Source organism: Symsagittifera roscoffensis, chromosome 1 (assembly GCF_963678635.1).
Source record: "Symsagittifera roscoffensis chromosome 1, txSymRosc1.1, whole genome shotgun sequence".
In the NCBI taxonomy this organism is placed as follows: domain Eukaryota; kingdom Metazoa; phylum Xenacoelomorpha; order Acoela; family Convolutidae; genus Symsagittifera; species Symsagittifera roscoffensis.
This window is the reverse complement of record NC_087062.1, coordinates 58,127,356-58,150,250: the sequence shown is the minus strand read 5'-3', so window position 1 is coordinate 58,150,250 and position 22,895 is coordinate 58,127,356. Positions and strand designations below refer to the sequence as shown.

At 37.2% G+C, this 22,895-nt stretch overlaps 1 protein-coding gene across 8 annotated transcripts in view; it reads left to right on the top strand.

Moving 5' to 3' along the window:
* The first annotated feature begins 1,512 nt into the window (after positions 1–1,512).
* The window catches only part of LOC134846324 (MAP/microtubule affinity-regulating kinase 3-like), a 35,689-nt gene continuing 14,306 nt past the window's right edge, over positions 1,513–22,895 (top strand). For 6 of the 8 annotated variants that reach the window (XM_063863682.1, XM_063863674.1, XM_063863657.1 and 3 more), the window contains exons 1-14: positions 1,513–1,568; positions 1,643–1,696; positions 1,765–1,813; positions 1,882–2,018; positions 4,021–4,077; positions 4,162–4,296; positions 4,366–4,467; positions 4,553–4,772; positions 4,848–4,963; positions 5,659–6,037; positions 8,305–8,500; positions 8,839–9,088; positions 15,588–15,844; positions 15,969–15,983. In XM_063863682.1, the coding sequence (XP_063719752.1) occupies positions 1,786–1,813; positions 1,882–2,018; positions 4,021–4,077; positions 4,162–4,296; positions 4,366–4,467; positions 4,553–4,772; positions 4,848–4,963; positions 5,659–6,037; positions 8,305–8,500; positions 8,839–9,088; positions 15,588–15,844; positions 15,969–15,983 (1,892 nt within the window). In that variant the 5' untranslated portion in view covers positions 1,513–1,568; positions 1,643–1,696; positions 1,765–1,785. Of the gene's footprint in view, positions 1,569–1,642; positions 1,697–1,764; positions 1,814–1,881; positions 2,019–4,020; positions 4,078–4,161; positions 4,297–4,365; positions 4,468–4,552; positions 4,773–4,847; positions 4,964–5,160; positions 5,387–5,658; positions 6,038–8,304; positions 8,501–8,838; positions 9,089–15,587; positions 15,845–15,968; positions 15,984–22,895 lie in introns of all 8 variants that reach the window. The other 2 variants (XM_063863666.1, XM_063863690.1) reach the window with 2 other exon arrangements.

The window sequence follows — 22,895 nt, the reverse complement described above, 5'->3', positions numbered from 1 at the left end:
ATGGAATAGTCAATCAAAATTTCGCTTTCGACGACAACACAAAACTTGTGGATGCTACCCCGCACATATCAAGCAATAATATGCAAGATGACATCGATAGACTGCAATATTGGAGCATCACAAATTTTATAGATTTCAACGTAGAGAAGTGTGCCGTTCTGAATTTTTTATGTTCTTCGCCAAAAAATGTTGACCTGATGCTTGGCGAAGAGTCTATTCAAACGAAGACAGCGGAAAAAGCCCTAGGTTTTATGGAAAACACGACTCTGAAATGGACAAACACGTCGAATATGTTATAGCCAAAGCAACAATAGTATTTTTTTTTCAAATAAAAAGAAAAGTTTTAACTAGCCGTATGTATGCAAGCCAAGTTGATTCTCTACAAGTCTATGCTGCTTCCGATTCTTTTATACGGCAGCCCTGCTTGGTGTCCCTCAAAAATGGACATGAAAACAATTGAAAGTTCTCAACACCGCGAGATACGCTGGATAGTAGGTGGGCATTTAACCTAAAGAGAAAGACTGAAGATGCTCATTATCTTACCAATTCCCTTGTTTCTGGAACTGACCGACTTGTTGTTTCTTTCTAAAATTATTAACGGCCAAATGTGCATCGACTGGACCACGTATCTTATTCCTTACTCGAACCCCAGGTTACCGAACAAACTTTTCTGCCTCCATCGATCAAGAAAGAAATATGCCGGAAAACTTCTGGTACCGCGCAGCACGTGTCTCCAACAACTTGCCTGTATAAGTAAACTACTTGGAAGAAAATGGACTCAAAAGGCGACTTCTCGACTACTTATGGACTTAATTTAAAGACAATTTTTCTGAGACAAACCTTTGCACATGGCGCACTGTGTGCATATGAAACGATTGCCGACAATTCGCCTTCTGATTTACGATAATTTTGAGGGGAGTGCCCCCTTTCAACTCATGTTGTAGATTCATAATAATAATAATAATAGTTTCGATCTGCTGAGGTTTTTGATGATTTGAACTAACAAACTCGGTAATACAATTGAGCAATAATCCTTTTCGAGCGAACGAACCTACTCTATGTATAATTCATCTTATTGGAATAGAAAAATTTGGAATTGCCCTTGAGCCTAATGTACTAGTTTCTTAATTAATCTAATCATTTTTTAATTACTAGTTTCCTTAGATATGATTTTTTTTTGAAATTTAAGTTGTTTTGCAAAACATGTTCCGAACGCCTCATACGTACTCAGCTCGATTGTGATGAAGTGAGTCAGACAAAGATACACTTTCGAAGTTTTTCGGTTGGGTTATCTGGTGATGAACGATAGAGCTGGTTTCATTTAGTCTCATCTCAAGTACTAATGATTTCAGTTAAAAGTGGCTAGTGCAAGCTCTGGTACCAGAAGCGCCAGTGGTGGCGCTTCTTCGAGGGGAGCTTCAAGTAGAAAAGAACGCTCAGGAATTTCCTCCGAACATAAGATCTCAGAACATGAACCACATATCGGAAAATACAGATTTCACAAGACTATCGGAAAAGGAAATTTTGCCAAAGTGAAGCTAGCTAAACATCTCCCAACAGGACGAGAGGTATTTAATTTTTTAAAAAATATTTACCAATTGGTCTTTAATTTTATTGAATTAATATTGAATTCCCTTTCTAGGTTGCTGTTAAAATTATTGACCGGACGAAGTTGAATCAAAGTAGCTTGCAGAAGGTAAAATCCGTTTGAAATTTGAGAATATTGAGTTAAACCCGGTGATACATTTTTTTGTCTATTTTAAGCTATTCCGAGAGGTGAAAATAATGAAAATGCTGAACCATCCTAATATTGGTTTGTATTCTTACGTGTTTTCATTACCTCTGCGGATTTGCAAAAAGTATTATATCAATTCGGTTTAGTAAAACTTTTCGAAGTCATTGAAACGGACAATTCACTCTACTTGGTGATGGAGTATGCAAGTGGAGGTGAGGTCTTCGATTATCTGGTTGCACATGGACGAATGAAGGAGAAGGAAGCTAGAGCAAAATTTCGTCAGGTAAGTTTCAATTTGCTGAGCATGCCCATCTAGAAAGCATACTTATCCATTCTTTGCTAGAATGCTCAGCTAGAAAGCAAGAATTTAAGAAGTTTAACAAGGATAGCTGGTTGCCGTGCAAGTAGTTTGAATGTTCCGCCCACAAAAAAAAATACTACAAAAAAGTTAGTTTTTGTGCGTGGTGCGATGAAAGAACTAACAAATGCATAGAAATGTTGTGCAAATGTATCAAAAACAAAAAAACAGTAAAAAATTTGAGAAGTTTTTCTATATATATTTTTGCATAATATTTTTGTAATATTTATAGAAATTTTTTCGCCAAGGAAAACCTAAATGAATACCTTAAAGTAGTTTTCTTTTTTAAACTTTTCGGGCTAACAACAACTTTAACAAAATTAGTTAAATCATTTGATTTTAAAGCATTGTATGTTTATTCAAGAGATTCGATCAGAGTTTTTCTGCTGAGCTTTCGTCTTCATGGTTGTCGACGTAAGCTGTGTCGGTTTAGTTTCCAAGTTCTTTGTCCTCTTTTCATACGCTACTTATGTAGCTATCGTGGATCCTATATGGGCGTTACATGCTCATTTGTTCGATTTGATTTTTGACGAAAAATTTCGGCGGAGTCAGCTTGACTGCCGGCTTATTCCCCGATAGTCCTTTTGAGATCGATGACTCTGGCAGCAATCTTTGAAAGCCCTAAATTAACCTCATTAGGACTTCTATGACAAACCTAAACGAATTTAAACACAAAAAAATATTCTATTTTTTAAAAAAAATTTCTGTGTACTTCACTTCGTTCTTCATTTGTAACAGCGTTCGAAGTTCTTTGCTAGTTTTTGAGCGTCATGGTGCTTTCATCCGATAATTATTGTATCGCAAGTGGTGCGAAGCTCAGATTCGCATCTGTGTTCAAAACATTTTTTAAATTTTAAATGAGCATTTTTATATATCGAACGTTACTCGATTGCTTTATTCGCTCGTAATTATACTAAATATCAAAAATTTCAAACAGGTTTTTCTCGACGCTGGGACAACTTCTTGGAATTGTTTTAATGTTGTTCGAATCACGAGTGGAAAGGGCTTTAGCATTATATAACACTCGACCCATTACCATGATTACACAATCGGAGCGTAGTGAGATAGTACGATGCATTTTGTTTCCAATCTAAGTCGTAAATAAAAGTGTTCATTGGTAATGTTCACTTAGTTGATTGCATTTTTATATAATCACGACCTGGAGTGTAGAAATTTCATACCCCCTGTTCTGCTTTATTGGCGGCTAGTGTGTGCAGTTAATCAGGTGTCCGTGGATCAGAGTGGAGGACGTGAGATTCCTAAGCTACTTCGCGGAGGCTCAACGCCGCACTTAACACCCGTTTTTTTAAATTTTGGTGGCATTCTTGCTGCAAATTAGACTTTTTATAAGCATCTATACCTGCATCACTGTTGGCTATTTTTAGGATTTTTCGAATAGCCCCTAGCGCAGATGCGAGAACGTGAAACTCCAAATCTGTAGATTGCAGGCTCGAATCCGGCACTCATCAAACGTTTTACTAATTCGAGGTTCCGTTTTGCCTCTGCTTAAGACTTGTTTTTTAGTCGATTAAGGTGCTCAAGTTCATCGATACTGCCAACCATTTGGCATTAACAATAAAAACCTTTGTTATCAGAAAGAAGCTATTGGCCTTGGTGCGAAGTATCAATATAATCGATTATAATCGATTATCACTCAATGGCAAAACATGGCTCCAGGAATCAATTTTCTTTTTGGTGAAAGTGATTACAATGCTTTTGAATTTACAAATCTCAGGAAATATAGTTGCTTCGGTAACAATTAAAACCAGCAAAAGACATTGAAAACTTTCGTTATTTAAAATTTGGAAATCATTTTTTTTTCAAGAAATGTGGATTTGTATTTACACGTGAAACATAAGCGCATTGCAAACCCTAAAATTTTCAATATTTGACGTCGATGTCGTAGCATAATCGACATTTTGTGTAGATTGTGTCAGCTGTGCAATATTGTCATTCAAAGAAAATAATTCACCGCGACCTGAAGGTATGTAATCAGGAAGAACTAATAAAACTGAAATAATTATCAATGTTCTATCGTTCTATGCAGATAAATGTCTTTCGTTTTCAGGCTGAAAATCTGTTACTTGACCACGAAATGAACATAAAAATAGCTGATTTTGGGTTCAGCAATGAGTTCAGCGCCGGAAACAAGTTGGACACATTTTGTGGCAGTCCACCTTACGCTGCACCAGAGCTGTTCCAGGTGATTTAGGTTGAAACAATTTGATCGATTAATTAAAAACGTGTTCTAGCAAGGGGTTTAAATTTTCAGGGCAAAAAGTACGACGGTCCCGAAGTTGATGTTTGGAGTTTAGGAGTAATTTTGTACACATTAGTTAGTGGTTCGCTCCCATTTGACGGATCAAATTTAAAGGTGAGTGTATTTGAATAAGTGCTCAATCATAGACCGAGCGCGTGCCTTTAAGTGTTATAGTTAAAATAAAATGTTTACTTTCTAGGAGCTACGTGAACGTGTCCTTCGGGGTAAATACAGAATTCCATTTTACATGTCGACAGACTGTGAAAATCTTCTGAAGAGGTTCTTAGTTCTAAATCCCGTGAGGCGCTCATCCCTCGAAACTGTTATGCAAGACAGGTGGATGAATATAGGGTATGAAGATCAGCCCCTGATCCCCTACACTGAACCCGCTGTTGATAGTGGGGACGCAAAACGCATGGGTATGTCTCAGATTCTATCCTCGGATGATTTTTACTTCGAACTAATTGTGTGATAGGGAATCATATATTTAATAGATGCGCTTATGAAGATGGGGTACAACAGGGAAGATATAGAATACAGCATCTCCAACCAAAAGTACGACGAAATATTCGCCACGTACTTGTTGCTAGGAAGGAAATCACCAACAGATGTAAGTAGAAGTTTCAGTGATCTGATTGCAAAGATATATAATAACTCTTCAAAAGTCGCTGAAAAACTTGCGGTTTATTAAGAAGATTGTATAATCGTTCAAACGGATCTATATTTGTATATATAATTCTGGAGTCACGTATTTGCTCAGAAACATCTCAAGTTTTGGGGTTTTGTTTTGAATTAATCTTTTAATAGCTTGACCAAGAGTTATATGGAGGTTCAGCAAGGGGTACTGGGGAGCTGTATGTTTCTACATCTAAGCCGAGGTCCTCAGCCGATGCCATAGTTGGCACCTCTTCTGCTCGAAACTCAACCTACGATCCGGGGTCGGGGGCCAATAGGGGCTCATCTGCCGGACCCAGAACTGGCAACTCCACTAGAAGCGGCCACAATAGTTCCCGTTCCAAAGGAACAAATGAAGGTTATTTAAAGGCAGAGACCACATCGACTTTTTATCGGACTGATTTGGATGATTTAGCCCCAATTTCAGTGCAGGGCATAGGAAAACACTTAACTTCACTCGAATTGCCGGGGAACATCATGCTGATGAGTTCTTCATACAATGTAATATATTTTTAAAGCTATGATTTGTTGTCCATCTGCATTCGATAAGCCAAAAAAGTTAAATATAGTCGATGTGGCTTCTGTCTAGATTCTTTCTTATTGTACTAACCGACCTAATTTGTTTTTAAGTCTCACATTGAGGCACTGTTGTCTCCTCCGTTTGAGTACTGGGTAGGGGCTGTAGAGCAGCAGGAATCGCGCGCCCCCGCTCTGCCCAGAAGAAACCACAGTGCAGTAGCTCCCTGTAGTGCCAACGCCCCCTCGAAGACTAACCGCCCCAAATACTCCCACCACGTATCCCCTCCCCAAGATTATATGTTCACGCCAATAACCCCAACATCCCCGACGGGACCCCAAATGTTAGACATATCAGATGAAATGAAATCACCGGGACTGAGCATAGCACCATCCAGCAAGGTCCCTTACAGAGATTCGCCCTATGTTTACCCTGTGCCCTATCCAAAAAACTCAGGAGGAGACTCAGTGACAGCTGGTTCTTCCAGCTCACGTAAGTGTGTCTTGAAACCACACGTGGAAAACGGGTGCTGGTGATATGATTGGCTTCCACGTTAATGTTTTTGCTTTCCTGGTTCAAGATCTTGTCTAATGTGTTCTGTGGTTTTGGGATAAACTGCAATAAAAAGCTTATTTGAATTATCGAATGATCGATACTAAAAGCTCGATTTCCATAAAAAATATCCTAACAAAATTCTCAAGAGTAGCAGTGTGTACTGCTGTTGTTTACCCTTGCGATAGCAAGGGTTTTGCAATTGGGTACTAGACTTTTTCCCGTGAACAACTTTATCCACAGGACTCATTAAACTGGTCGTACCTTAGTTCATAATGAATTCAAAATTTGTAGTGTATCTTACGTAGTGAGTACTTTTATATAGGTCTAGGTGATTTTTTTTTCAGGAAAAAGTCTCAACGTTTGTTCACGCTCAATTTTAATTTTCGCGGTTTGACTTGTGATTTCTTTTAAAGTTCAGTCATTTCCATTGTTAAAAGGAAGACAAACTCCACTATTGAACAGCATAAGTGTAAAGATCACGAAAAATGTGATCGACTTCTAATTTCAAAAATGGATGATAATTTTTCATATTTCCAAGCGGAATAAAAGTTTTTCCTTTTCATCCAATTTTCTCTAATGGGGTTAGTTTTCACAAAAAAATGTTCATTTTTAATTGTTCTTTACATTCAAAAAGCTTCAAGGCGGCCATCTATATTTTTCTTCGAAATAAAAAAGTTGAAGGTTTTTTTTTCAAGTGGGTTTTTTTAAGTTTCCTTGCGTTCATTGCTATGTTTCATCTTATCGCAGCTGAACCCAAGAGTTCATTTTCAGCTGAAACGACCAGCTCATCGACAGGCATAATTTGAGAATGCTTGAATTGAAATGCCCACTATATTTGAAATTAATATTTTATCTTGGTTCCAGATTTACATTTTCCGATTTGCATAATTTCAAGTTTTCACCTTTTTTACTTCAAAGAGTTTAAGTGTCACTGAACGTAGTGAAGATGCTTTTATTAATCGTGACGATTTTTTTCAAAGAATAAAATCTGTTCACATTCAAGTTTTATTTTATCGCGGTTCATAATAATTTGTTCACGTTCAAGTTTTATTTTTGCGAGGTTTGACTTTTGAGTTTATTCCAGTTCAGTTCATTTCCCTTGCCAAAAGGAGCGCAAACACCCTTATGGAAAAGTATAAGTAATAAAATCACAAAATACCTGAAAGACTAATTCTTTCATAAATCGACTCAAGTTGTAAGATTTTCCAGTGAAAGAAAAACTTTCCTATTGATCCAGTTTTCTCACATAGGGGATAATTTTTAAAGAAAAGCGTCAACCAAAAATTGTTCCTGAAGTTCGAAAAGCTTCAAGGGTACATTTTTAAAACGTCGATGAACGTAAGGAGGACTCTTATATAGGTCTTAGTGGTTTTTTTGTTTTTTTTTTCAGGAAAAAGTCTTTGAAACTATTGATCTGCATTCATTCATAATTTGAATTCATTCTGTTAAAAGGTAAATCGTCTTCTCCAATTACGAACGTGTGAAAGGCGCAAAAAAACGTGAGCGACCTTAGTTTCGGAAGTGAAATTTAACTTAAAGATTTTTCAGCGGAATGAAAAACTTAATTGTTTCAAGTTTCCCATATTGAGTTAAATTATTATTGAATTTCAATCATAAATCTGTCTTGAATTTGAAAAGACTAAGGTCAAATATTTTTACTTTGATATTCGAAAGTTGAAGTTTGGTCAAAAATAAATCAGTTTTTTTTTCTTGCGTTCATTGACTTTTTTCCAACTATTTGTTGATTGTTTTTTTTTCTTTGGAGTTCGAAAGATTTTTTTTTCACAAAACGTCATAATTTCTTTTCTGTTTACTTGCGTTCATTGAGAATTTTTCCAAATGACTGTTGGAATTGTTCTTTTATGCTAATATTTTACGCTGGAATTTGTCGTTCTCGACATAATTTCTCATATTGAATTTCTTCGAGGAAAATCGTGATAATTTTTTTTCTGAGATCTAATTTTTTTCCATATTTTTGTCAACTAGATTGCCATGCTTCTCATATTGAATTTCTTCGAGGAAAATCGTGATAATTTTTTTTCTGAGATATAATTTTTCATATTTTTGTCAACTAGATTGCCATGCTATGTTTGCGATGTTTCGTAGGTGGTGCGAAGCTCGGCTTCGCCTCTGTGTTCCTACTGCTCTGGCTTCTTTTCACTGAATTGAGTTAGTTGTAAATCAATTTGTGAACTGGCATTTAGGCGGCAAATCGAGTAGACAGTCAGAAGGGGTGGGCACAGGAGTGTCCCAAAGGGACCCAACTCAAAACAGGAGTGGACGTTCATCTACGACCACAGACGGCGGAGCCAGTACGGCTGCTGGAACGAATGGAACAGGATCTGGCTCCAAAGTCCCCCTGTCCGCAATGGTCGCCTCCTCTACAAACTCCTCCAACAGGTGTGGCTTATTTTAAGTCTGATTTATTTTTATCATGGAATCGAGATACAAAATTTGTAAGCTAACAGAACCTTCAGTGGCGCTTTCAACTTGAATTTTTTTTTGCTCTCGTGAGCTCGTCCAGTTAATTTGGTTGATCGTCGATGAATTAAAAGTTCGAACGTTTTAGGCAAGGAAATGGCCGGAAAAGAAATTTATTTTGATTGTGATTCAAAAAAATAATTGACGAACAGAACAGTTAATCATAGTTTCAAAATAATCGTAGGTGTTTTCATGACTTCTTACCGTGAAGTCTCTCTGACTGGGGTAAACTACATTGGGATATATGCTGATCATAGGTCATCCACAGTCACAAACCCTTCGTCGCCACACGACAACCAAACGCCTGCCGCCGCATCTCAGTCCAACAATTCCTACACACAGGGAACCAACTCGAACGGAGGCAGTGGGGTCATGGCGTCTGCCACAGCTGGCAATGGCGGAGTATCCTCGGCATCCCAGAGGAAGAAGAGTGAACCATTCCAGGGCATGATCAGTGGCCACAAGACTAGCATTAACAATGCAACCGCTACGCCTGTCAACCCAAATGTTAGGGGACATTGAATTTGGCGTATTAAGTGTAAAAGAGTGAAGTGATTATCACTTATGTAGGTCTTGATGATTTTTTTAACTTCTTTCTCTGATAATAAGAGAAGTGAATTCATACATATTAATGCACTTGGGTATGTATGCACATTTTGAGTTCTATTTAAATTCATCTGCTAAAAGTTACGTAAATTGCAATCTCCAATTACGAAAACGGACAAAGCGGGGAAAAAACATGAACGACTTGAAGCTCGAAAGTAGGTTTTAGTTTTTAGTTCCCGGTGGAATAAAAAATGTGCCTAATGATGCAGTTTTTAGCCCTGTGATAAGCAAAGGTATTGCAATCGGGTACTAGACTTTTTCCCCGTAAATAATTTTGTTCTCAGGGTTTACTCATCTCCTGGAATCATTCATCTTCTGACGTGCTCAATTTTTTAAAATTCTAATAAAACTACTATATTTTAAGTAGTAATTAGATAAAGCCCGTTTCAGGTTTTAGTTATCTTCAATTTTTTTCGGGTTCGTGGTTTTCGTCATGTTGTTGTTACTTGCCCACAGGGGGCGCGTCATGCGAGCTTGGCCCGAGTCTAAGGAACATTGCTACTTCGGCCGACTGTAGCCACAGGTCTATTGGGGTCAGTTCAGTCGGATTTAAGGGGCAGTTAGAGGTGGAGAGTAGTATGGGGAGACGGACACTAGGGACAGTTCGGGAGGGGGGGGGGACATTGGGGTCTATTCTATTATAATGGTATTTTAAAAGGGATATCGGGTGGACGCAACGGGAGATTTTTGGGAGTGGGCGCGTCATTGACTGCATTTGTTACGTAGCTTGTGTAGATCCTTTTTTAGAGGTTTAAAACTATTAAAAACGAATTTGCGCTGGTCCCTGTTGACACGTTAAATGGGGTAAAATTGCTTGTCTCGAGATTATTTTGTAGAATTAATTGATTTGAAGTTAGGTTTGATTGTACTGAGAGGGGAGCGGAACTTACGATAGAAATTAAGGGGGTGGAAGTGAAGGTACGGTTTCGAAGAAAACTGGGTGGCTAGAAGTTTATGGTGCTGTTGCACGGTGCATTCAGTGTGTAGGTGGTTTTTGGTGCTCATCTTCGTGCACCCTGTCACAATACGGAGAGCTGCGTTTTGAACGACTTGTAATTTGTTCAGGGAGGAATTGCTTGCAGCGTTGTAGCAAACTGGGCATAATTAATTGAGTATTGATCTGATCGAAATTCATTAAAACAGTTGGTTTGGAGTTGAACTCTTTGTCGTGGGTGCTGAACAGGCTTATTGATCATTTCGAGAAGAACACTAGGTGTCCGTTCGTTAAAAACGTATAGAGCTCGTTTGAGTGATTGGTTAAAATGCCGGACGCCTCGAGGATACTACTTGAATAAGCAAAACGGTGAAAATCGTTGTCTGCGTAAGATTGAAGTTTTACTTAGGGTGGCCTTAGAGGAGCATCATTTACCTAAAAGCTTAAAAGAGAAAGAAAAGCGCTGAGCCTTGAGGAACCCCTGTACGGACACTCCTGGTTGTCGATTTTGTTTCTGAATAGGGTCCTGGCAGGGCGACTGCTAAGGTAATTTGAGAAGCATCTGACTGTCAGGTTAACTAGAGCCGAGCAATAGTTTGACTTAAGTACGATGGCATACCACATCGAAGGCCTTCGAAAAGTCAAAAGTGGCTAGTACTGTTCGTTTTTGGGGTCTTTTTTGGTTAAAACCATCTGATATAAAAAAAAATCTTTTGTTGATAGGGCTGTAGTAGTTGAGTGGAAGGGTCCGAACTCGTGTTGGTGGGGGTCTAGGTAGATGTCCGGCGAGTTTGGGATGTAATAGGGCTTCTAAAAGATTAACTGCTGGGCTGAGCATTGATACCGGACGATAAGCTTCGGACGATTTCAAATCTTTTTTGGTTTTGGGTTGAGTTTTTCCAGACGTGGGGTAATACATTATAATTGAGCAAGAGGTTGAAAGTGTGAGTGAGAAACTCAATTGCAATCGGCCCTAAGTATTCAAAAACTATGGTACACAGGCCGTCGGGACCTAGCGCTCTGGAGGTTTTAGTCGACTTGATGACTGTTGCTGTTAGTTAGTTAGTTAAGCGAGTCCACTCTATGTCCAATCCAGAGCTCTTGGGCCCAACTGTTATTAAGCGTTTTGAATAGCTGCGCATGAGGGACAACGTTGAAGCGTGTTTCTATGTCGGCAGTGTTTGACGCCAGCTGCACCTCGCATGAAGCTCCTAGTTGGGTATGGAGGGCTCGTAGCCGGTAGACTTCGCCGTCCGAAGACGTTGATCCCCCACACCACGGAGAGGTGTCTACCATGTGGGGGACTGTTGCTGTATCTATTGGATTGAATTCAACTTGGTTTTCTAGGCTAAGTTTATAGACTTTTCGCTTGGTTTCTCTCTGCGCCTTGTTTGATTGATGTTTTCTTTGTTGCGTACATGGTTGCTATTCGAAATGTCTTTTGCAGTAGAAAATTTTTTGGCTTTAAAATTGATTGGATGGTTTCCTGCCTCAGACTTCGCTCCGTGAAAGAGCGGACCACTTTCCAGAACTTGCATGACGCCGTGCGGTGACTGAATGTCTGGAGGAAGTCTCACCAACGTTTGTCTTTGCTCTTAGCAGTTAATTTCTGTATTTCGGTGTTTAAAAGACTTAGTTTCGGGTTAAAACTATCTTAAAATCGATTTTGGTCTCACTCCGCTGCCATGGATTTAGCTTCTGGGAGAGAACAGGTGGAAAAAGATGCCGTCCGGCAAGAATGGGGTCACGAGCGGCCGGTAAAATTGTCACTTTATTGTTTCTCCGCGGCGATTACATCATGCGGCAGGGTGAGTTATTCTAGTACGTGTTAATGTTTTCGCTAAAATTTGGCTAATTCGCTTTTTTGAAATTAATGTGGGTCTTTTTTCAGAGAGAATGGGATTTCGTCGTTCTAAAGAAGTTAGGTTAAAATAGGGAGATGATCTGATCCTTAAGTTAAGAGTTTGCCAACTCAAAGATATTAGAAGCGGAGGTGATGCTAAAGGTATATCCGGCGAAGACAATGATGTTGTATTGTCGTCAAGGGAGCCTGGTTGGTTAAAGTTGTTATGTCAAAGTTCAGGGGTAAAACTTGAATTGATAATTTCCTCGTTAAAAATTCCATCTCTGTGTCTTAAAGAATGTTGGAATTCCTATTCTTCAGTTAGAAACTGTGTGAAAGACGGTTTATAGTCATTCGGGAAGCTGCAGCCCGGGGGAAAGTAGAAGATTGGGATTCGGAGACTGGTTGTTTGCCTTTTTTTTAATGCTCTGAGCCTCCAGAATTCCGTCTTTTTTGCAGAGTTTTGTGTTGCGTTCAGCAGGCCTCCACCTTCTTGTATACTTCTTAAGTAGTGTGTAATTCAGGTCAATCGGGGGATATCGGTTACTTGGTTTCAGCTTGGTTTCTTAGAAGACTGCAAGGTGGATTTGCTTATCACATGGTAGGGCTGCAATTTCAGGGGCTTTGTCGAAAATACCATTGCAATATAATTGTAGTATGGTTAAATATTTTAAAACGTTCCGAGTTAAAAGAGGTTTTGCTGCGTGGAGGTTGACTGGAATTAGAATTTATCTGTGGGGTGCTTGAGACGCGATGTGAAAATGGGACGTTTGGCGGATTGTCGGTAGCGGGAGTAATTGGATTTTGGAAATCGTTTTTTTTACGGTTGGGAATATTAGTTAAAGGGGGGTAGAAGTATGTGGTTCTGGGAACAGGATGAGTAGTAAAAATCTCTGCGGTGGTCTTTGAGATTGGGGAGATTACTGCATTTAAAATGGTTCCACCCGCAAATGTAGCACCGCATATTTGCTTGGTTTGCTTTGATGACTTGGTTCGGGCCAGGGTTGGGATTTATGCCGGAGCAAAGTAGTAGGATTAATAGACGGAGCAGTCTGGCCGGCTTAGAAGCTCCGAACACAAAAAACCCGGCCTTTGCAAGCTATCTGCGCTCCCCTTTTGATCGGAGGTTGAGGTTGTGCCATTTGCAGAGGCGACGCTGTCTGTCAAGTCCACTGAAAGGCGGCACATCTGGACCCATGGGTTTTTGTCCTGGTTTCTGTCTGTTTATTTTTCTTCTTGTGAAACTCCTTTTTTTATCTGGTAGGGATCTTATTGTCTGGCTTTTTGAAACATGGGTTTTGCTCCAATTTCAACAGTTTTTATTAAAGCTGAAGTTTCACAATTTTGAATCTTTTTTTTCAATTTCTGTTTTCAATTTATGTTTCCCGGACTTAGTCAACGTATATTGCAAGTTTTATCCGTGCGATTATTTGTTTTAGTTTGGATGGGTCGTAAAAACTTGAAACTTACGAAATATATGACTCAAACAAGTTTCGACCCAAAGTTGTTGACTTTGTTGTTGATAGGTAAATGATTGGTTATTTTTGAAGGCTGTTTATGAGCTTTATCTGTTACGAAAATGAAGTTTTGTAGCTGTAATTTTAAAATTTTTTTTTAAAGTTTTATTTTTCGGAAAACTTTTTCATGTTTTTTTCATTCACCATCTTGTAGCGCATTGTGTTTTTTGCATTGCAAAATTTGTGTAGCTCCGTTTTGCCTCGGTATCCAGAATTGGGTCAATTTCATCAAAAAGGTGTTAACCGTTAACTGCTTATGAAATTCAAAGAGCTGAAACCTGATGTTTTTTTTTGGCTTCCTCAATGTCAATCAACCCTGTTCAATTGACACTATGCCCTTCTACCCTATACTATCCTACCCTATATACCAATCTACCCTGTGCCAGTCTATACTATACGCAACTCTACCTTTAAATTAAAACAATTGAAACTTACCCCATCTCTTTGAAAAATCCGAAGAAGAATATTTCCGAACAGATCATGATGCCATAATTTTTCATAAAAACAAATTGCCGCTTTTGAATAAAAACATCAAAGCAATATAAGATTTCTTTGCTCAAATTATAATTATGTTCTAAGCAAATACAAACAGAAATTAAGTTCATTTTTCATCCTAATAATTCGTTGCGTCTGTTTCTTAAATGAGCAAAAGTCATTTATCATCCAGTCATTTAGGCTGAGTGGATAATGCATAGTTGATAATTTTTTTCCTGTTTTTTTTTTCTGGGTTTCGTTTCAATAAAAACAGGTATACCATAACTGGAAATTTACAAATTTGGAAATTTATATGTCTTTTTATGAGTTTTTTTTTCGTTTTTTTTTTAAAAATAAAATACTTAAATTGTTTCAGTTTGTGTTTTATCGACTTAGTCAACATATATTGCGTAATTTTGAAGCCGAAATATATCTGTATGCGATTTTGTGTTTCAGTTTGGTTGGGTCGTAAAACTTATGAAAGTTTTTATGACACTAGTTTTGTTTTCGTCTAAACAGATTTCGACCCAAAATTTGCTGCTTGGTGAATGATTTCATTTTTTAAAGGATGAATTTCTTCTCTTACGAATTTCCTCTCTTATCTTCTTTTTCCAACTTATTTGCAGAAAGTTTTTTGGCTGTCCGTGTTCCCTCTCCATCTTGTCGCGCAATGTGTTTTTTCAATCGAAAGCTGAAATACATTCGAAAGCAACTCAATTGAGCCAGGGAAATAATCGACATAAGTCTTATTGAATCTGTTCAATATGTTCATCTTGTTTTCATTCAAGACTGTACTGTTTTCCACTTGGATTGCTATTTACCCCACTGCTGATTAAGTTATGAGAATTCGCTTGCTTAATCTGATCCAGGTGTGTGTAAAGTGATGGGTGACTGCCCTGGAAGAGCGCAGTAACGCTGAGATGCCATCCTTTTATGGCATTTGTCGTCCTTATAAGACCTGAACCTGTCTCTTCAGAGTGGTTTGATAGTGATATTTGGAAGAGGGTCGCGGCATGTTCGCCCGGTTGTTTCCCCTTTTATATTACTGCGTTGGCAATATGATGCAACGTAGTCCAGTTTTTGGCTTGTGTTAACCTTAAGGTCAAAACGATCCGCTACTCTGAGTTTCTTTAATTACTTGGCCAAAAAAGTCATCACTAAGTCAACAGGTGATTGTTTTGGGATAATCCTAGCGTAATATAATGTGATATGATAGAACTTAAGGGTGTGATAATTAGGCATAGGATAGATTGGCGTTGGGTAGATTGGCATATGATTTTTTGGTATATAGTAGAATGGCTTAGGGCAATTTGGGATAAGGTATATTGTCCTGTAATTTTCATTTTAATCTAAAGTTAAAAACGTTTTCAGTTTTTTTTTCGGTTTCCTTGTTCCTCCAGACTATTCCACCCTTCTGTTGGCTATGTTGAAAGAGATTTAGTTCAATTTCAATTCACTTTCAAGAATTTTACGTTTTTACGCCTGCGATTATTTACGAAGCTGATCGAAATAATTTTGGTGCTAGTTGCATAAATCTTTCTTGGATGGTCTGTAAAACAGGTTTGGCTTCATAAAAAGTGTCTTTGAAATTGATTCAATATTTGGACAAATCATTTTTTTTATTGTTCCCAGGATCCGACACAACATTCCAACTCATCATCCTCCGCAGCCGGACAGCAGATGGCCACAGTTGGGGCGGGAGACATGGAGTGTACCTCCTTCTCCGGCAACAACGCATCCCCTCCTGTAAATGGAAACCTCACTAGGATGAACACAGTCCTGAACCCCTCTGGTGGAACCGCCTCTCCGTCTGATGGGTCGCCTCCTTCGGTTCACTTGGCAGATGTGAATGCTAATCTAGCCCAGCCAGACCCCAGCAACTTAGAAAGGTAGGTTTTTCTAGGTTTGTTATCAATTTTCACTGGCTTACATTTTCAAATCAGTTGCACATCAGGTTTTTGAAGCACTGCTGATTATGCATGAGCCTGTTTACAACGTTATCCTTTCGTTTAGATGTGTTAACGCCAGGTGAGCGCAATAATTAACCGTTTTTGTTTGTCATTGTACTTTAGTGAGGTGCAAAAAGTTTGGACAGACTGAATTATTAAAAAAGAGTAATCGTCCCATTTTGACAGATATTTGCATGCAATTTCGTTTTTCAGACAAAACTTGTATGCAAAACATTCCCAAAATAGGTCAATTGCAATTTTTAATTAATTTTGTCTGTCCGAATTTTTTGTTACTAATTTTATATGCTACAGCGAATTCCACAATTTTTTCAGAGCAGGTTTTGCTTGTTCGCTGAATTAATGCCTCATGCAAACGTCTCTGATGACCTACCTTTTCTAAAACGAGCAAAAATGAGTGCAGCGTATCTCATTCATTGCATTTTAACTTCGGCTGCATTTAATTTGCAACCGTTGTTCTGTGAAGTTCCCTGTATGCCAAAAGTGTTCGAAACCATAGTGTTCTGAGGTTTGAATGTAGTCTGAAAATATGCTTAAGGCAATAATGAGAAACAAGCCAATAAGCAAAAATACATCATGGTCGTTTTTCATGCAATTTTTTTTCTTTATTCTTGTAAAGGCAATAAAAATGAGCGGCCACCTCTGTATTTAATAACCCCAAGAGGCATATTCTTTCGTTTCGACGTAGACGTGGTATTTGAGACACTAGCTACGCATTAAATTCCGTCTAGTGGTATTGTGTCTTTGAAGTTATCAAAGTACAATTGTCCTTGGCTGAAATCAAACGGAACGAAAATGAGGAACTGAATGATGATCGTCAGTAGTCTATACCACAATATGCTTCGTCCTTATATTACCGAATAAGGATCTGCACCTATGAAAGTATAAGAAAAAGTCTCTGGAGGTTAAATGATGGTCATTACGGGATGGGAGGGATTATACCATGCGCCAATCCATTAGCTAGATCAAAGCTTGATTAATTCACTCTCCATTTCTGGTATAAGCAGGCTTGTTTACTTGTCTGAATCTAGAGTAAACAGCTATTTCAGCCTGTTTGAAATTAGACTGGGTCGAAAGGATCTCAGTACTTTAGTGCAGCTGGACCTAAGGGTATTGTCGATTCAAATTGGAACTGTAGATAGTAGCTGCAGCTCAGTTTTTATGTTTAGCTAAATACCAAGTCAATGAAGTTATTGACTGAAGTAGTCTGATATGTACACCAGTTGAAGTGATGTTGGTTTGTTTGACACCGGTTTACCTTTCCAAAATCGCAAGGTCGTCCAACTGAAATACGCTGCCATGTATTGGATTTTTGTCAATGGAGATCTATATCTGACTCATCAAATGCATGTCATTTGGAGCCTAATGTTTGATATCTAAATAATGAATAGAATATTACTAACGTTTGATGTTTCGGGTTTTTATTGCATTTGCTTTAGGAAGTGTCTTGTAATTGGGCATTTTTTTTCCTGTAAAAATATTTATTACTGTCATGTTGCGGGAGTGACCTAGTTTTTTTAGGCTGCGTGGTAACAGTTTGAAAAATTCTAATATAAGGTAAAATTAGCTTGTGGCGTGAATTTTCATACGATTTTACCAAAAAGTGTCAATAATCTTTTGTTTTTGACCTTCAAAGAGCTATAAGGCCATATGTTTTTAAGTTCGAAAGTTGAAGGTTTCTAAAAAACATCATTTTTTCTTTTTTCTTGGAATAATTGGCTCTTTTCCAATTCCTGTTGGTTGTCTTTTTTCTCTAATTTTTAAATAATTTTACTTTGCATTTTTACTGTGCTTACACTTGCTACGACAACTCTCTTGTTATCGGATTTCACAGCGGAATAAAAGCTATTCCTAATAATCTGGTTGTCTCAAGTTGGGTCAATTTTACCATAAAAGTGCCAATAAAATTGTTTGTCCTTCAAAGAGCTTTAAGGCCATATGTTTTTTATTTGAAGTTCGAAAGTTAAAGTTTTCACAAAAAAAATCAAAGAATTTTTTTCTGCTTTTTTTTGCAATAATTGGCTCTTTTCCAATGTCTGTTGGTTGTCCATTTTTCACTTGTTTTTGAATAATTTTACTTTGAATTTTACTGTGTTTACACTTGCTACAACATTTCTCTTGTAATCGGGAATTAGACTTTTTTCACCGCGAACTGGCCTTTGTAATTGGGTACTAGACTTTTCTTACTAATCTTACTTGCGTCAATATGAAACCTCAAAACTTTATAGGTTCGTTCCCACCTGGGATAGTGTTATTTCTGTTGCCTTTTCTCTCCTAGGTCTGGAGTTGAAGTCCCGGCCGGAACTTTTTTTTAGTATGTATGAAATTGAAAGTTTTTTTTGGGGGAAAAATTGAATTGTCGGTCTTTAGTTTGTCTGCTGATGTTTATTCGTTTTTATTGCAACAAATGCGAACTTTTTTGTGCTTTCAACAATGTCATCGTAGATGCCAGTGTTTCGAATTTACAATAGTCTTATTTACACTAGCCATCAGCGTAGTGTATTAGTACGAACCTTTTTTTTCTAACCTAACTCGCAAATAAAAAGTGTTCATTGAAAGTGGAAAGTGTTAACTTATTTGGTGGCATTTTTGCTATAATCGTGGTCTAGCAGTGGAAATTTCATAGCGTCTGTTCTCTGCTTTATTTGTGGCTAATGTTTGTGATGTATTAAGCGTGCGTTTTGAGTGGTTAGTGCGTGAGACTTTCAATCTTCTAGTTCAAAGTAGGTCGCATGATCGAATGCAAGACAAAGCAGAACTTTTTTTTACTTCTACTTTTTTTGCAATTTATAGAGCTGCTTTTCCGTCGTGTTCTCGCTAGTGTTTGTGTATTTTCTTTTGTTATATTTTTTGTTTCGCTTAAAAGCTATATTTGGCCTAAATGGTTCGGCTTGTGTTAGTTAGCCTATTTTGTGTCGCTTAAAAGACAAAAATTGATCTTTTTTTAAAAAAAAGAAATTCAGGTAGTTTGTCTCGAGACTTTAAAGTTTTTTTATGACAACAATTTCTGTTTTTGGACAACAATGGCCATTGAACACAATGACATTTTTTTTTGTTTTCTGCTCAGTGGGCATCTATCCGCCTGTTGTCGGCTTAGTGGTCGCTTGGTAAACATTATTTCTATTTTTTCCCCAATTTTTGTTCCGATTTTGTAATTTGTCTCATTTTCTATTCGCTAGCTTGCAATGCTGCGCTTGAATTGTATCACTTTTTTGCGCGATTTGACTAATTATTTCTTTTTATTAGTTCAGTTCATTTGCTTTGTTAAAAGGAAGGGAAACTCAACTATCGAACTGCAAAGGTCACGAAAAACAGTTTTGTTTTTGTGCTCATCAAATTGAAACATTTTTGCCGAATGCAAAACTATACAACTTTCAAATATGAAAGCGTAAATCTGAAACACAAGGTTCTTAAATTTGTGTTAGAAATGATTGCTTCACTTGCGGTGAATTTGTTCAAAAAGGCTGTTTTAGTCAATTTTTGGAGTACTCAATTATGTCTGGTTCAATTGAAGCATGTTGATTCATAGTTTGCCAATTTTGTAGCTTAAAGTGAAGCATTTTTGGTACCCCAAATTCTTAAGAGCTCTATATTGCTTTATGTATAAGCCCTTTTAGTTTGGTTTCGCACTCAGTTTCAAAAAAGTTCCAAAAAGTTTTTATCGACTATTGGTTTTGAATTTATCCGCTTTTTAGACCTATCTGCACAGAGGAATAGAGTGAGAGATTGAATGTCCTGTAGTTTTTTACTTAGTGTCTTAGTACGAACCTTCGTTTTTCTAATCTAACTTGCACATAAAAAAGTGTTCATTAAAAGAGTGCACTCATTTGTGTGCCTTAATGCTATAATCACAGTCTGCAGCATTGAAATTTTCGTATCATCTCTACTCTGCTTTCTTTGTTGTTAATGTTTGTGATTTATTTAGCGTCCGTGGCTGAGTGGTTAGTGTGTGAGACTCATATTCTCAAGGTCGCAGATCAAATCCGAGCAGCCGAATTTTTACCAAATCGAGGCTTATTTCTACCTTTTCAAAATGTACTTCATAGAGCTGCTTTTTGTCGAGTTCTTGTTAGTGTTTGTTAAGCAAAGCTTCACCTCTGTGTAAGATTCGTTGAATATGGAGAAGACGAAAACGTGATCGACTTTTAGCTTAGATTTTGTTTTTGAGATTTCCCGGAAGTTCTTTTGTACATTTTGATGCAGTTTTTTCAAGTAGAGCTAATTTTATCAAAACGGTGTCAATTTTTACACTTGCAAGCTATCGATTGTAGTAATAAAATGGTTTACTAAATCGAGGCGTATTTCTATCTTTTCTTATTTAACTTTTTGGAGCTACTCTTTCTCGTTTTCTCCCTAGTGTTTGCGAAGTGCAGCTTAGTCTCTGTGTGAGTTGTTCAATGTCAAAAAGCTGCAAGGCCATGTTTTTTTACTCAAAATTCCAAAGCTTAAGTTTTTTCAAAAATCAGTTTTTTCACTCTTTTGTTCATGTTTTGAACATTTTAGTGTGATTTAAGCTCTCATATTTTGAATTTTTTGAAATAGCCAACAGATTTAACTGATAATAGGCTTCAGGAGAGTACATATTATCTTTAAAAATCCTATTTAAGCCATATGGTATTTTCATAACAAAGATAACGTATAAGTTTTGGTTGTTCAAGTGTCAATGAACGTTGTGGGGACATTTATATAAGTCCTAATGTTTTTTTTTGTTTGCTCACAAAAATTTGGAAATTTTATTACGCTCAATTCTAATTTATCGCGGTTTGGCTCATGATTTTGTGGTAAATAAGCACTTTGAAATAAAAAAAATATGAAATAAGTAGATTTTCTGAAATTTACAATTTAGCTATTTATCTTTACTGCCTTCACACTGGGCACTTTTGAGCCAACTTGCTAAACCACATAGATAATTTGAATGCAAACCTGTTAGCTTATAAACTCACCACGAAAAAAACCTCAGAAAACTTTGGCTTTTCGACTTTGATTTTTTTTCTACTTCAAATGAAGGTACTTAGTTATTTTTTTTTTGCAAATGGTTAGTCCAAAATATCAAGAAAATAAATTTTTGAAGAAACCTATGAATTGTTTTCATTTTACTTTTTATTTGCATCTTCGATCTTCTGATATGACCCACCTAGTGTTTAACGCTCGATAATACGCTCGAATAAGATGTCGGGAGACATTCAATTTGTTCAATTGAACGGAAGTTAGCTGAGCAGAAAGAAAGGTCTTAAAAAATTTAAACTTAAAATTTTTTAACTGTTCAATTGGACAGGGTATATCTAAGTCAAAAGAAAAATGAAATGTTAAACATTGCACTCGTTAGTTTTTTTACACAAGCAAAGCTTGTGTTATAGTATGAACAAAATGTTGCGTCAAAATGTGAAAGTGTTCATTTTGAAAGGGTTAATTTTGATCAAAAACCAGCTATTAAGTGCAGCCATTGCTAGGGATATACGCACAGACTTTTATATTACAAATATCACTTTAGCTTCAAGGTATCATAGATCTGTAGCGTAAAAGTAGGGAAGGAGAGCCGCAACAAAATAAGAGGGTTCGAACCTGGGCATGGTTGGATGTTCTTAATGAACTTTTTGGTATACTGGCTAAAATGCGTCCGCTCTATAAATTGAGGCATGCTAGTTGGTAAATTTCTTTTTTTTCTTCAAATTGACTGGTACTGATAATGCGTCATAATTGGCTTGCGTTACTTAGCAATTATGTAGACTCGTAATTGACGTGAGTCACTTAAGATGTTTTCTAGGCTCAAAGTTTTACTAGAGTCAAAGTTTTGCTCATTTTGTTTTTCCCAGTAGCATTATCGGTCATATTTTTGCTTGTTATGCGAAGTGCAACTTCGCCTGTGTAAACATTAGGCCTGATGCTAGTTGTTCACACTTGCGAGCCTAGTGTACTAGTACGAATCTTTTTTTCCAATCTAACTCCCAATCAGAGATGCTTAGTTGGTGGCACTTTCGCTATTATCACAATCTATAGCATTGAAAATTTCATAGCATTTGTTCTCTGCTTTTTTGGCTAGTGTTAGCGAATTGTTAAGAGTATTTGGCTGAGTGGTTAGTGCATTAGACTAATAATATGTAGGTAGCAGGATTGTATCCGACACGTAGCCGAATTTTAACTAATACTTGGTTTGTGTCTACTTTTTCTTTTTTCATTTTATAGAGCTGCTTTTTATCCGTGTTTTCGGTAGTGTGTTGTTTTTTTGTTCGGAAAATTAACAGAAATTATATTGCATACTAGGGTTTTTGGAAGAGCGAGAATACCCTTAATGAAGAAATGTTATGTGTTATTTTTCGTGCTTAAATTTTACACATTGGTAAATGGTGTATGTCACAGAATTTGAATTCGGATAAATAGTGAGTTTATCTCAACATTCGACCAGGACCAATCAATGTGTTCTTATAACCGCGAATAAACAGTTAAAATTAATGTATAGATACTATTAATTACACTTGCGAGCAGCTAGTGTATCATTACGAGCTTTCTTTTTTTCTAACCTAACTTGCAAATAATAGTGTTTATTATTTGGTAGCACTTCAGCTATAATCACGATCTGTAGCATTGGAAATTTTATAGCATCTGTTCTCTGCTTTATTTGTGTCTAATGTTTGAAAGAATTTCAGTGTCTGTGGTTCAGTGGTTAGTGCGTGAGATAAATAATTTCTAGATCGCGAGCGGTCGAAGATCGAATCCGAGACGTTGCCGAATTTTTGCTAATTTGAGGCTTATTTCTTCTTTTTCTTTTTTCATTTTATAAAGCTGCGTTTTATCCGTGCTTTCGCTAGTGTTTGCGAAGCGTATCTTCGCCTCTCTGTTTAAAATTTTCCGAATTTTTTCATAAAAAGCCAGTTTTTTTTTCTGTTTACTTGCGTTCATGGATTTCTTCTTATTTAAGATTTCAGCAAGCTTGTTCAATTTTTTGTTTGCCTTCGAATGCCTCTTCATTCCAGAG